The sequence below is a fragment of the Heptranchias perlo genome, chromosome 6 (genome assembly GCF_035084215.1).
Source record: "Heptranchias perlo isolate sHepPer1 chromosome 6, sHepPer1.hap1, whole genome shotgun sequence".
Lineage (NCBI taxonomy): Eukaryota > Metazoa > Chordata > Chondrichthyes > Hexanchiformes > Hexanchidae > Heptranchias > Heptranchias perlo.
The window spans coordinates 35,059,171-35,073,118 of record NC_090330.1 but is presented as its reverse complement, the minus strand read 5'-3'; the positions used below and the strand labels follow the sequence as shown (position 1 = coordinate 35,073,118).

At 40.2% G+C, this 13,948-nt stretch overlaps 1 protein-coding gene across 4 annotated transcripts in view; it reads right to left on the bottom strand.

Annotated features, from left to right (window-relative positions):
- Window positions 1–13,948, bottom strand: part of LOC137322894 (paraspeckle component 1-like) — a 127,622-nt gene that overhangs the window by 111,524 nt on the left and 2,150 nt on the right. For 3 of the 4 annotated variants that reach the window (XR_010963250.1, XM_067986098.1, XM_067986096.1), the window contains exons 2-6: window positions 11,245–11,546; window positions 9,756–9,785; window positions 9,002–9,097; window positions 7,451–7,647; window positions 3,195–3,279 (exon numbers count right to left, since the gene is read on the bottom strand). Coding sequence is in view for 3 of the 4 variants with exons in the window: in XM_067986098.1 (XP_067842199.1) it covers window positions 3,195–3,279; window positions 7,451–7,647; window positions 9,002–9,097; window positions 9,756–9,785; window positions 11,245–11,546 (710 nt within the window). In the remaining variant the exon portion in view is untranslated. The remainder of the gene's footprint in view (window positions 1–3,194; window positions 3,280–7,450; window positions 7,648–9,001; window positions 9,098–9,755; window positions 9,786–11,244; window positions 11,547–13,948) is intronic. The other variant, XM_067986097.1, reaches the window with a different exon arrangement.

Here is a 13,948-nt window from a genome sequence, read left to right as displayed (position 1 = left end):
TTAAGTTTAGAAAGTTGAGGGGTGATCTAATCAAGGTCTTCAAAATGATAAAGCGATTTGATATAATAGTTAGAGAAATTATTTTCTCTGGTGGGGGAATCCAGAACAAGGGGGCACAATCTTAAAATTAGAGTTAGGCCTTCAGGAGTGAAATCAGGAAGCACATTCACACAGAGAGTGGAAATCACGATCTCTTCCCCAAAAGACTGTGGATGTTGAGTCAACTGAAATTTTCAAGACTAAGATTTCTAAGATTTTTTATTAGGTAAGGATATTGAGGGACTTGGGGCAACAGCAGGTGTATGAAGTTGGGTACAGATCAGCCATGATCTAACTGAACGGTGAAACAGGCTCGAGGGACTGAATGGCCTACCCCTCTTGCACGTCCCTATAGTGGGGCAGCCAGAGAACCTCCTTCCTTATTTTCTTCAAAAAAGCCAGTAAGGGCACCATTAAGCTGGCTTTGACAACGTTAAGTTCATTCAGGACAACCCTCAGTCCACAATTGAGAAGGCAGTTTCTCTCTCCCTCCTGACAGAACATTCTATTAAAACAGCACCACCAGTGATATGTGAAGAGCAGCGTTAATTCAACACGTGAAACAGATCACCTGACTTGGAACCGGTTTACATCTTTGACGTGAAGGGAAAAAAGCAATAGGAAATGTATCTCAAATGTAAAGTTAATAGAACCTGAAGAACTGCTCGAGCAATTATAGATCAAAGGGGCAACAGTAAGTTTGTTGATCTGGACACTTTCAAATTTGTCATGGCAATATGGTAATTCAGTACCCATTCCCAACAGATGTGCTTTAAACCAGCGTGCATTTACCCAAACATTTAAAAGTTATTAGCAAAAAAAAAAAATTAGGACTCTTGCAAAAGTGTGGATTTAATTGGGCTTCACTGCACTAGATCAGAACACTCTATACACAATCTATACAGTGAGGCCAATTTTTTTTAAAGTTGTGTTTGAGGGATATCACTGCTGGGTAATTGAATGTTTTCTATCTCAAGTAGCACTTAGTCAGCTACAGCACAGCCAGATGCGGAGCAAATCTCGGTCTAACATTCCCCAACCATGTGCTTCAACCCCAACCTCAAAGCACACCCCATAATGCACCAATGTGGTAAATTTTCCATTGCTCACACCAGATATCCTCAGGCCTGCCTGAGTGACATTGCCATTCAGTACCAAATAAGGGGAAGTTTTTGCTGTAAGCACAGACCAACTAAGAACTGAATTGAGACTGCCCAGACTAATTTCAAATGGGATCCTTACTGCCAGTAAATGGAAGAAACTTTCATCCCATCAGTCTGAACTTTGAACCCTGGTCCCACAGGCAAAAGGCCAGTATGTCACATACTGCATCTTCTCCCCTGTCAAATTTGAATCATATTCTGGTTCTCAATGATGCAGCCAATGTTCAAAAATGTAAGGAGCAACATTTCTCCCAATAAACACAATTAATTTGGACCCATCACATTGTATGACTCAAGCTGACAAGTATGCACAATGCAGAGCAGAGCATCCTATCACTGCAAGACACCATAAACTATCATGCAGCAGTAACATACCTGTAGTTGTGAATTATAACCTACACTATTGTGCACTACATTAAAAAAAAGCCAAATCCAAAAATGGAGGCTTTACTACTAAATAGAGAATATAAAATTGGTGAAAGAGTTCTTAAGAACTCTTTCAAAGTAGAACTGGTCAATCACATGCATCTCGGACTGAACGGTTACAGAATTACATCAGCAGGATCTGAAATTTTAGCGTCTGGTGTAGGAATAAGTATTTAGAAAACTGTTCCAAATAAATTAATCGTTTAAATAGAAGAAACAAACCAGCATTGAAACTAACAATTAAAAATGATCCAAATTGTTACCAGCATATCAAAGAGAAGAAAAATCACAATATATTTACTGAAAATCTAAATGGAAGTTTAATACCAGACACAACCATTGTTCTAATCACTCCCACTTAGAAACGTGAAAAATTGACAGGGCAGACCAAAACTTCATAGAGATAGCTTGTTAACATGAGTCTCCTCCTCCATTTTAATGTAGCCTTAGGGGGATAAAAAAATTGAAATCCCCATTCAAAGCGTTCAGTTTTTACTTAAACGGCATGTCCCATATACCAGCAGTCTGATGCATTCTTAATATAAAATTGGCACAAGAGGTCTTTTCTATTCAGTAGTAAAGCCTCCATTTTTGAATTTGGCTGTTTTTTTTTTAAATGTAGTGCACTTAAACTGCTTGTCCGACATCCAGTACTGGATGAGCAAAAATTTCCTCCAACCAAACAATGGGACGACCAAAGCCATTTGTCTTCAGACCCCACCACCAACTCCATTCCCTAGCCACCGAATCCATCCCTCTCCCTGGCCACTGCAAGGCTGAACCAGACTGGTCGCAACCTTGGCGTCCTATTTGACCCCGAGATGAGCTCCGATCACATATCCGCTCCATCACCAAGACCGCCTACTTCAACCTCCGTAACATCGCCTGTCTCTGCCCCTGCCTCAGCTCATCTGCTGCTGAAACCCTCATCCATGCCTTTGTTCCTCTAGATTTGACTATTCCAATACTCTCCTGGCTAGCCTCCCATCTTCCACCCTCCATAAACTTGAGCTCATCTGAAACTCTGCTGCCCGTATCCTAACTTGCACCAAGTCCTATTCACCCATCACCCCTGTGCTCGCTGAGCTACATTGGCTCCTGGTCCAGGAACACCTCAATTTTAAAATTCTCATCCTTGTTTTCAAATCTCTCCATAGCCTCAGCCCCTAGCTCTGTAACCTCCTCCAGCCCCATAATCCTCCGAAATCTCTGCGCTACTATAATTCTTGCCTCTTGCGCATCCCAGATTTTAACTGCTGCACATTGGCGGCCGTGCCTTCTGCTGCCCGGGCCCTAAGCTCTGGAATTCCCTCCCTAAACCTCTCTCTCCTCCTTTAAGACACTCCTTAAAACCTACCTCTTTTGACAAAGCTTTTGGTCACCTGTCCTAATATCTCACATGGCTCGGTGTCAAATTTTGTTTGATAATCGCTCCCGTGAAGCGTCTTCGGACATTTTACTATGTTAAAGACACTATATAAATGCAAGTTGTTGCTGCTGTTAAACGTTTCAGAAATAAGAGAATTCTATAGTATACTGGATGATATTGATTTGAACTGCACATACCTCATTTCTATCTGCTTTCGTTTCTGCAGCTCTTGATTTCTCATTTCTTCTAGGCGTCTCAGCTCCTCTTGGCGTCTCATCAAATCTACAAAAACCAATCACTTGTAATTTAAGATTTGTTGCAGAACTTAAATCAGATCAGCCATTTGTAAAGATATCTCTCTTAGATGTTTGCATTGGACAAGAGGGAATGGGACTAACTGGATTGCTTACAAAAAGCCGGCATGGACTTCACGGGCCGAATCCTACTGCAGTTATACAGGGCCTTGGTGAGACCACATCTGGAGTATTGTGTGCAGTTTTGGTCTCTTTATCTGAGGAAGGATGTCCTTGCCATGGAGGGAGTGCAACGAAGGTTTACCAGACTGATTCCTGGGATGGCAGGACTGACGTATGAGGAGAGATTGGGTCGACTAGGCCTATATTCACTCGAGTTTAGAAGAATGAGAGGTGATCTCATCGAAACATATAAAATTCTACCAGGACTGGACAGTCCAGAACCAGGGGTCACAGTCTCAGGATACGGGGTATGCCATTTAGAACAGAGATGAGGAGAAATTTCTTCACTCAGAGGGTGGTGAACCTGTGGAATTCTCTACCACAGAAGGCAATGGAGGCCAAGTCATTAGATGTATTCAAGAAGGAGATAGGTGTATTTCTTAATGCTAAAGGGATATGGGGAAAAAGCAGGAACAGGGTACTGAGTTAGACGATCAGCCATGATCATTTTGAATGGCGAAGCAGGCCCGAAGGGCCAAATGGCCTACTCTTGCTCCTATTTTCTATGTTCCTATGAATGGCCTCCTTCTGTGCTGTAACCATTCTATGATTGTAAGTAGCCCATACAACATATGCATTAAATTCCTACTGCTGCTTGATTTCACTTTAATGCAGCACAATTGTATAGCATACAAACAGAAACTAGTACTTCCAAAACTGCTACATAATTACTACCAACATAGTAGCATGAAACCATAGCAACCCAAACAAACTTGCCAATAACACTGGTCTTTGCTTACACTGATCACAAAATATTTCCCTCAAAAAAAAGTTAGATACCCCACTGGTACATACTTCAAAGAATGCATTCTGAATCCATTTTTGATAGATGTGAAGCAAGAATCGAAGTTCCAAGACACAGGTCTCAAATGTATTCCTACGTACCCTCATGTGATCTTCACAGTTTGCCCCCACCCCACCATTTTACAATCTACGAGCAAATGACATGAACAGAACCTGCAAATGTGTAATTGCAAAACATGAGCGCCACAATGATCATCTCACACAAGTGCATACATCAGTGACAACTTCAACAACCATACCAGAAAATTCACTAAAACAGATCAGATTTTTTTCACAAAAACAAACTGGGGGAAAATTAAAAGCAAATTATGTCACAGGAATATATAGATTTAATAGCACTAACAGAAACTTGGCTGTTATATTATTTTAGGAGGCACAGAATAGGTAAGGAATGCTTCCAGTGGAGAGGACTGATTTACACAAAAAACATATTTATTCAGTCAATATGGTTAGAGATCAAAGATTTAAAAAAAGGATTGGTTACATCAGCAGAATTTTACTACAGACCCCCTAATTGTGGCAGGGAAATAGAAGAGGAAATTTACAGGCAGATCACAGATAGAGCAAATGGAGAAAAAAAAAATGGAGTTCCTAAAATGTGTGCATGGCTTCTTCCTCAAGCGGTACGTTAGCATACTTACAGGAGGAGAGGCATTGCTAGATCTATGTATGAGTAACGAAGTCGGATGGCTGAGTTAAATGTGTGGGAGCGCTTCAGGAGTAATAACCATATGATATGGCTTCAGGTCCAAATAGAGTGGAAAAAGGTTAGCACAAAAATGAGGGTTCCAGATTGGAACAGGGCACATTTTAGAAAGATAATGAGCTAGCAGGGGTGGAAAGAGAAATTGGCAAACAGGACTGTAGATCAGCAATGGGTTATTTTTTAAAAAAAAGGAGACTGCAAAGTTGCAAAATACACATCATTCAAAAAGAAAACTTCAAATTTCAAGATGCCGTGGATAAATAAATAGAAATCAGAAACAAATTAAAATTAAGTACGGGCATATAGGTATGATAAGAATGAGTGAATGAGAAAATAAAGAAAGTTATGAGAGGGACAGCCGGGGGTGGGGGGGAAGAGTGTGAGGAGATAATCTCAAAATATTTTATAAGAACAGTAAAGCATTCCACAAATATATCAGTAAGAGAATTGTTAAATGTGAGGTAGGACCCAAGAGGAGCGGATAGTGAATTAGCAGTTAATGGAAATTGACAGGGATACTTAATAAGTGCTTCGCTTCAGAGAAGGACTTTGGGGAGAAGGTCAATCCTAAATTGGTTAAGAGATTAGATATTGTAATGAATAAAAAGGAAAGTATTGAGAAATAAGTTTAATTAGGACAAAGAACCAATACTTGATGGGATGCACCCTGAGGGAAAAAAGAGGGGAAGAAATAGCTGAGCCCCTAGAAATTATAGTTATGGGTTCTACTGAGAGTGGATGTGCGCTGGAGGACTGGAGAGTAGCCAGTGTGATAACAATATTCAAAAAAGGAGACAGAGCTAATTCAGCTAATTGTAAGCCAGTTAGTTTAACATCAGTGGTAAGAAAAAATTTGGAATCTTTAAAAATGAAATTACTAAATATCTAGAAAAAAAAACTTTGAAGTGGAATAGGTTGGGTGATGTTGGGAAGAGCTGAGTGATGGGGGGGGTTCAAGTTCACAATATCTAAAAGCATAATCTCATGCGGAAAAAGCCATAAAAAGCCTGGGAATACTGGGTATTTTGACGAGATATAGAATATAAAAGTCAAGATGTAATGGTGAATCTATATAAAACCTAAGACCATAGTTGGAGTACCCTATGCAATTTTATGGTCCACACTATAGGAAGGATTTTGAGGCAATAAAAAGATACCGTATAGATTCACTAGGATGTTGTATGTTATGAGGAAATACAAATATAAAGACTTGAAAAACTGGGGCTGTTTTTGTTAGAACAGAGATTATGGGGCAATCTGATAGAGGTGTTTAAAATTATGAAGGGATGGGACAGAGCTAATAGAAACAGATAGCTTTCAGTGGATAGGGATCTAGAACAAAAAGGGACCTAGATGCAAGATTAAATGCAGAGAATAAACTTTTTTTTTACATAGAAGGTAGTGAAGCTGTGGAATGCACTACTGGAGCTTGTGACTAAAGTAGAGGCCATGTCAACATTTAAGAATAGGTGAAATGGTTGAAGGAAAGCAAAATAAAGGGATATGGGGAAAGGGCAGGCACATAGGTTTTGGACTACTGCACACATGGAGGATAAACACCAAAATTTACTAGTTTGGCCAAACGGCCTGTTTCAGTGTTGTAATTTCCGTGTAATTTAATATAATTCTACAATGGGAATGATGCACTTCATAAGCAATAGTCATAAATCAGTTAAGAAAGCTCATCACTAAAGTACAAAATACACATTACTCTTTACTCACATTTTTAAACTCCTTACAATCAGTCAATCCAAGTTTTTCTCCAAAAGAGGGCTCAGCATTAATCAAGGCAATTTTTCAGCCCAAGATAAACAAATTTTCAATTTTTCTTCTTTGACATAAAGGATTCTTAACCAAATAGGTTTTCTGGACTTACAAATTAAGTGACTTAATTTTACACATGCATTGACTGGCTACAACAAATTCTGGACCATTAATTATCAAGACATCAGGTCCGATACAGCATACAGAGCAGCCAAGACGACAATCTGCTCACAAACTGTTCACAAAGTATCATTGCTGATGATGACAATTCCATTTTTCTGGAAGCACTTTGGGGCAAAAGTGTGGCACTATTTTCTTTTAGCAAAATCCATCTGTCAAGCCATTAAGTCATTTTAAGCAACTTGAGGACCTCTTTCATAAATTCCGAAATCTGAATGAGTAGAGGGAAAATCATAGACAAAGGCCAGGTTGCATTACTTAATCCAGACGCAAGATATGAACGGTTACACCAATAGTTTACTTTGATTTCCTAAAATATCCTGCTATACTAAGTTATGTCTGCAAAACCAGACATCTAGAAATTCCATAATAACTACCTTAAGATACTTTCAAAAATGTGAGCATTTAAGAAAGGACTTCCAAATGGAAGATTCGATGGTTTACCACCACGGGTTACAATCTACTCCAGTTGCTCAATAAATGTCAACCATAACCATCTTATAGGTAAAGTGCAGTAACTTACCTTGTCTCATAAGCATAAGTTGATGTTCATGACGAGCAGCTTCCATTTCTGCTTCTAGTTTTTCCTTTGCTTCTCGGATGTTTCTATCAACTTGCTCACGCTGTTGCTTTTCCATTTCATCAAGGGCTTTCCACCGAGATGCATATTCAAACTCAAATGTCCCAGGCTGAGCAAAACGTGGCGGCTGCTCCCTTTCCCTAATTCAATAAAAACATATGTTAAGCATAAATCCCCAAACCACTGCTAACTACTGCCAATTTCAGTATTTATAAAATACATGCAGCTTTATACCACATTTAACAACACGTGGGCCATCACAGGTTGCCTGGCCACTATTTGAACACATCATTATCTTCATTGCCCTCTTAAAGAGTCTTTTATTAGTGCAGAAGACGAGGACAGAGGCGATTTTAATATCAGTTCCTATAACATATACCATCATTTCATGATGTAGCAACTTTTATTTTTCCACATAAAAGTATGAAGCTTGTCATATGTTAAAGTGTACATGCTTCAACAAAAGCACATTTTTACAGAATGTGCATATTTTAGTAATCAATTCCTAATCAATAGCTTAAGTACTAATTACTTGCAATATCAATTCCCTCTTATTTTCTCTCCAACGTATTACCAAAAGTGAGTAGGTAAATAACCTGTTCACAGTCAAACTGAAATTCCACTTCAAAATGGAAAATGTGGGCAAGTGAAGATGAGGTAGAAGATCAGCCATGATCTTATTGAATGGCAGAGCAGGCTCGAGGACCCGTATGGATTACTCCTGCTCCTATTTCTTATGTTCTAACAAAGAAATATTCAACCAGATTGTGGATACTCATTTCCAATTGTGGAACTCTCCATAATATGCTTTCATCAATTGTGAAACACAATATACTGCATCAACTAAATTATACCTTTTTTGGCTTGGAAAGAAAGCTTCAGGATCACACAGAGGCCTTATCCACTGTTAGATGGCAGAGAATTTGAAAAAAGCCAACATAAAAAGTTATAGGTAAGCATGATAGTTAGCACTATCTTTTCCTCGCTAGGATTTCAGTTTACCCTCTGCTAATGGGCTGAAAAGCTCCTTTCTGTCAGAGGCAACAAGGATGGATGTTGTGAAATGTGGAGTAGTATGTACTGTATTTATTGCTCTTACTCAGTGGGGTTACGGTACCTTAGATAGGATTCCTTGACTTTCACACCATGCCAAGCGTGAAAATGTTCTGCAAGGACATCCTTGGCATGCACAAAATTATCAAGATGTTTATGGAACAATATTCTGAGTACTAGTCTCTGAATGCATCCACAGTCCCAACATCCTGTTTGTACCTTTACTGAGAATTTGAAGGCTTCCAAAACATTAAAGTTTTGCTCTTATCAGAAAAATAACAAAAGCATCAAACACAACCCATAGACCTGGAGCATGATCCAAGAGCATTTTGTTTGGTAAACAAAAACAGCCATCTTAAATAAATAGCAAAACCCAGTAATGACATCATATTTTGGGTGCAGTTTGTTATGCCAATTATAGATAAGACATGAAACATTTACTTGTGGTATTGAGTGTTCTTTTGCAGTAGTTTCTCAGGGAGTCCATCTTCATCATCAAACTGCTCCATGGGCTCCACAATAACAGGACGGGGAGAACTGAAAAGTAATTTTACAATACAATGTAACATAGTATTTAGAACAGGAAAAAGGTTTACTAATGTTAAGAGCTTTTTGAAGCACTTGACGTAACGTTTATCATTTTTACTGACTATTTGGTCTTAAACAAGTTGCATAAAACAGAATGCATTAAAAATGTACGTTTTTAGAAGGGTCATCCTGGACAGAATTCTTATGGCCAAGTAGCTGCACCAGACTGTAGGTGAGTATGTACAAACATACCTAAGTGCATTAGCCTACATCAACAGATGACACCATGTACAAGCACACTCCACAATGTTACAATTTGCCAGTTCAAGATTGTTTCAATACTAGCAAAAACTCCTTTCAGAGATATGCTTATAATAAAAGGTGGCAGGCAAGCTGAAAAAAGGTCAAACTAAAAAGATATGTCCTCAGAATGTTTGTGATTGAAATAATGGTAAAGTTAAGAATAGATTTAGAATTTGAGGCTGTACTAGTCTACTGCTCTATCATGGTGTTCCAGTGGAAGGCCCTGAAATCCATAGATCCTTTCACCCTCTTGGATGCTTAGTCATCGGTATCTATTTGTATTTTAGTGATCCGGAAAGTTCGTAGTATATACAATTATCTACAAAAGTGACACTTTTAAAAAAAAACCACGAAGTTCTCTTACTTTGTCGCCTGGTTCGTCATGTTGGAAGTCCTAAGGGGAACAATAATTGGTTTACTGTCAGGTGATAATCTATCAATCAAATCTACTTTGAATTTGACCCTGGTTAATCTCAGCATGTTCTGAGTAATTAGATTTTGAGACCCGTGTGCTGAAATATTACAGCACAGAAACAGGCCTTTCAGCCCAATGGCTCTACACGAGCCTCCTCCCACCTTACTTCATCTCACATATCCTTGTATTCCTTTCTCCCTCGTGTACTTATCTAGCTTCCCCTTAAATGTATCTATGCTATTCGCCTCAACCACTCCATGTGCCTATTGTTAGGCACGTGAACAAATGGTCACAAATTGCATACTAAAAAATAAAAGAATAAATATTTTGGAGTATAAAAATAAGTCATCATTGGGCATCACCGAGAATGCATTTTGCATAAGAACAAAGATTTTAGCAGGATACTAATTTACTGGGTGAAGTTAGTAACCATGCCCAAAGTTTCCATGGTATGTAAATTTTTGCCAGTATCTAACAAAAGGCATGCATAACTTTAGTTTAATTTATTCCAGATATGGTTTCCCTTTAAAGAGTCATTTTTGGTACTACTGATTTATGAAATGTGTGTGCCAAAGATGCACAATTATTGAATAGTGTAATTAATTTTTTTGAATTATAATTTACAATGCAGATATTGTCAATACGTATGACATTCAATTTGTAAAGAATTTTCTGGTTTAGCGATTACTAACCAATTTCTATTAACGTGCAAGTGGAGAAAAAAAAACTTGAAATATTTTCTGCTGATGCTGTGGTATCTTTTGATACTTAAGTTTTATAGTTGGTGTTTATGCACAACTATAACCATAAGACACTTCTCTCTCCTCTCTACATGCCCCTCCCTGCTTCCCCCCCCCCGCCACACCCCCAATCCCATCCTGCTTTTTTGGCTTGGTGGCAAGAGAAGTGATTAAAAAGTATAAAGCCCATAAAAGAGCAAATCCCTGGTTAAGATTTCCTCAAATATTTCAATGTTTGCATCCAGTAGAACAACTTCACAAGTTTACCAATCCAAACACCACATAAGTGCTGCCCAGGAGGATGAAATGACCATATTTTAGACACTATATAAAAACTTAAACCTCATTCTACAGCTTAGAATAAAAAACATTCCACTGCAACAGAGGGTGAGAAATTCCTACAGGTCTGAAGGTCAAAAGTAGCACATGCAAATGTGGTAGCATCAGTTCTAGGCCACTACAGATAACTTATTATATGAGGCTGTACTTTTAAATTGTAAAATTCATGTAGTATTTATGAAGAACCTAGGGATTCGAACCTTGAGTCATATACATTCTGATCAGCAGGAAGAGAATGGAGTTGAAGCTGCATTCTCTTTTTTTAAAAAAAAGCAGCTATCTCTGCACACCACTCTTGGCTTAGCCAGAATGAATGTTACACAGCAAGGAGACTTCTGAAAGTGAAGAAAAAGACTTACGATGTCAATAAAAATGCTCCATCTGAGCATCTTTCTAGAGCCTTGCGAGCAGCAGGCTTTGCTGCAAATTCCACGTAACCTTTTCCTGTAGGCTTCCCACGGTCATCAACAACAACTATTGCTCTCTCTACTGGACCAAACTGAGAAAAGGCCTGCTCTAGTAGCTCATTGGAAACCACCGGAGAAAGATTCCTCACAGTCAAAGCAGCTCCATGAGTAGCAAAGCGAATACGTAGAGGTCGATTCCTCAGCATTGTACCATCAAGTTCAGCCTTTGCTATTTCAGCCAATGTTCTGGTTTCCTACATGAAAAAGCATTTAATTTACATTTCAAAATTGATAGCAAGTATTGGTTATTATATCAAAATTTCAATTTTAGGATTTTAGCATTCTAGAAGTACTGATTCAGATGAAGACAAACAGCTAGAAACTTGCAATATGCTGCTTCCAGAACCTCAGCAATTATAGTTTCAACACAGACTTGTTTGCTAAAGAGCTTCTAACAGTTAAAAGAAAATTTACAACACTACAAGTGGATTTTAAAAAAAAGTTTATTTACAAGATAAACCCTCAGCAAAAATCATTAAGCCACTACAACAATGCCTGGGGATGTTTATATATAGTCAGCAACTCAATGGAAGGCTATATTAAAGTATGCTGTAGCAAACTCCATGGAAGGTGGTGCTGGAAATAATTGCAGAAAGTGGAAACTGGAGCTGGAAGTCACCATTGTGGAGCTAGGACTCATTTAAGGCTACCAGCTAGAGGTCCTTTTGCTATAGAACAGCACCCTGTTCCCTGACCCCACACAGTCCATTTTCCACCTTCACCTCAACTGCTTAACGTACACCTGTCGCTCGGAGCTACTTTACTACACGAGGATCTCCAAATAGGTAGTCAAAAAAAATTGCAGGTAAGGGATTGCCACTATTATCTCCCCCTTTCCCCCCCCCCCATATTAATGACTAAAGTGGCAAAGGGTGCCAGGTTTTCTAGCCTCAATCACCTTTTCATTAGATGTAGTCATTCTATACCAGGACTCAACACTACTTCCTTGAAGATCAGACAATAAATTCCCAACACCTTCCCGTGTCTGGGTGAACATGTTCTCATCTTGAATAACGCCACAAACATCTATTACAAGCTCACTAACACCCAAAACTACCTGGAGTATGCTTCTTCTCACCCACTTCTAGTAAAGATTGCATTGCATCACCTGTTCTGATGACCGATTTCCACACCGCAGAGCTTCTGAAATGTTCCTTTTCCTCAACCATTTCCCGTCCACAGTGGTCGACAGAACTCGACCGCATTCATCCCATTTCCCATGCTTCTGCCCTCATCCCTCCCTTTTCCCTCAAAAGCAACCCTCTTGTCCTCACATTCCATCCCACTAGTCTCTGCATTTGCCAGATCATCTGCCATCTTAATACCAAGCACAACTTTCTCTCCACTCTGGGCAGACCACTCACTCGAGGATGCCCTTGTTCACTCTTGTTCTACCCTCCCCTTACCACTTGCCCATAAAAGACCGGCATTTATATAATTGCCTTACACGACCTCAGGCCATCCCAAAGGGCTTTACAGCCAATTACGTACTTTTCTGAAGTATGGTCACTGTTGAAATGTAGGAAACACAGCAGCCAATTTGCATAGAACAATGTACCACAAACAGCTGACTCAGTAGAGAGCACTCCCAATGAGTCACGGCTGAGGCCATGCAACCTCAGCAAGCATAACACTTCTTCCCACACAATTGTCCAGGGCCTAAAACATTCTACCCGCAGAAGATAGCAAATAATGTGCACTGCCTCCACTACTGCATTCACTGCTTAGCAAGCAGTCTCAACACTGGGAGACCAAATACAGATTATGCAACAAGGTGATCATCTGCCCAAAACACCTCCGTCTATCCAAGTATGATCCTGAATTCACTGTGGCTAGTCACTTAAACCTCCCTTCTTGCTCTGACCTCTTTTTAGCCTCCTACACTATCCCAACCAAACTCAATACAAGCTTCAGGAATAGCATTTTATCAAAGAGCTAGCACAGGGACGATGGGCTAAACAGCCATGATCTTATCAAATGGCGGAGCAGGCACGAGAGGCTGAATGGCCTACTCCTGTTCCTATGTATCATTCTACCTTTCTCTTGGGTGCTCTGCAGCTCTCTTTCATAACTTCAGCTCAGCTACATCTCCCACTCTCTTTACAGCAAGGGGCGATGGGGCCCCATTAGTATCCAGGAGATGAGAAATAATGTTCCAGGTGTAGCACCTTCACCAGAATGCAGTTCTGCTCAGAAGAGGGCCTGTGCCCTTGGTGTTGGCACCCCTCGCCCATCTTTATCCAGTTTGTTACCAGTATTTCAGGCCTGCAGCCGCAGTCTTAGTCCCCCCCATCCCAATTTTCTCACGCCCCCCCATCCCAATTTTCTCACCCCCCCCCCCATCCCAATTTTCTCACCCCCCCCCCCATCCCAATTTTCTCACCCCCCCCCCCATCCCAATTTTCTCACCCCCCCCCCCATCCCAATTTTCTCCCCCCCCCCCCAACCCAACCTTCTCCCCCCCCCCCCCAACCCAACCTTCTCCCCCCCCCCCCCAACCCAACCTTCTCCCCCCCCCCCCCCAACCCAACCTTCTCCCCCCCCCCCCCCAACCCAACCTTCTCCCCCCCCCCCCCCAACCCAACCTTCTCCCCCC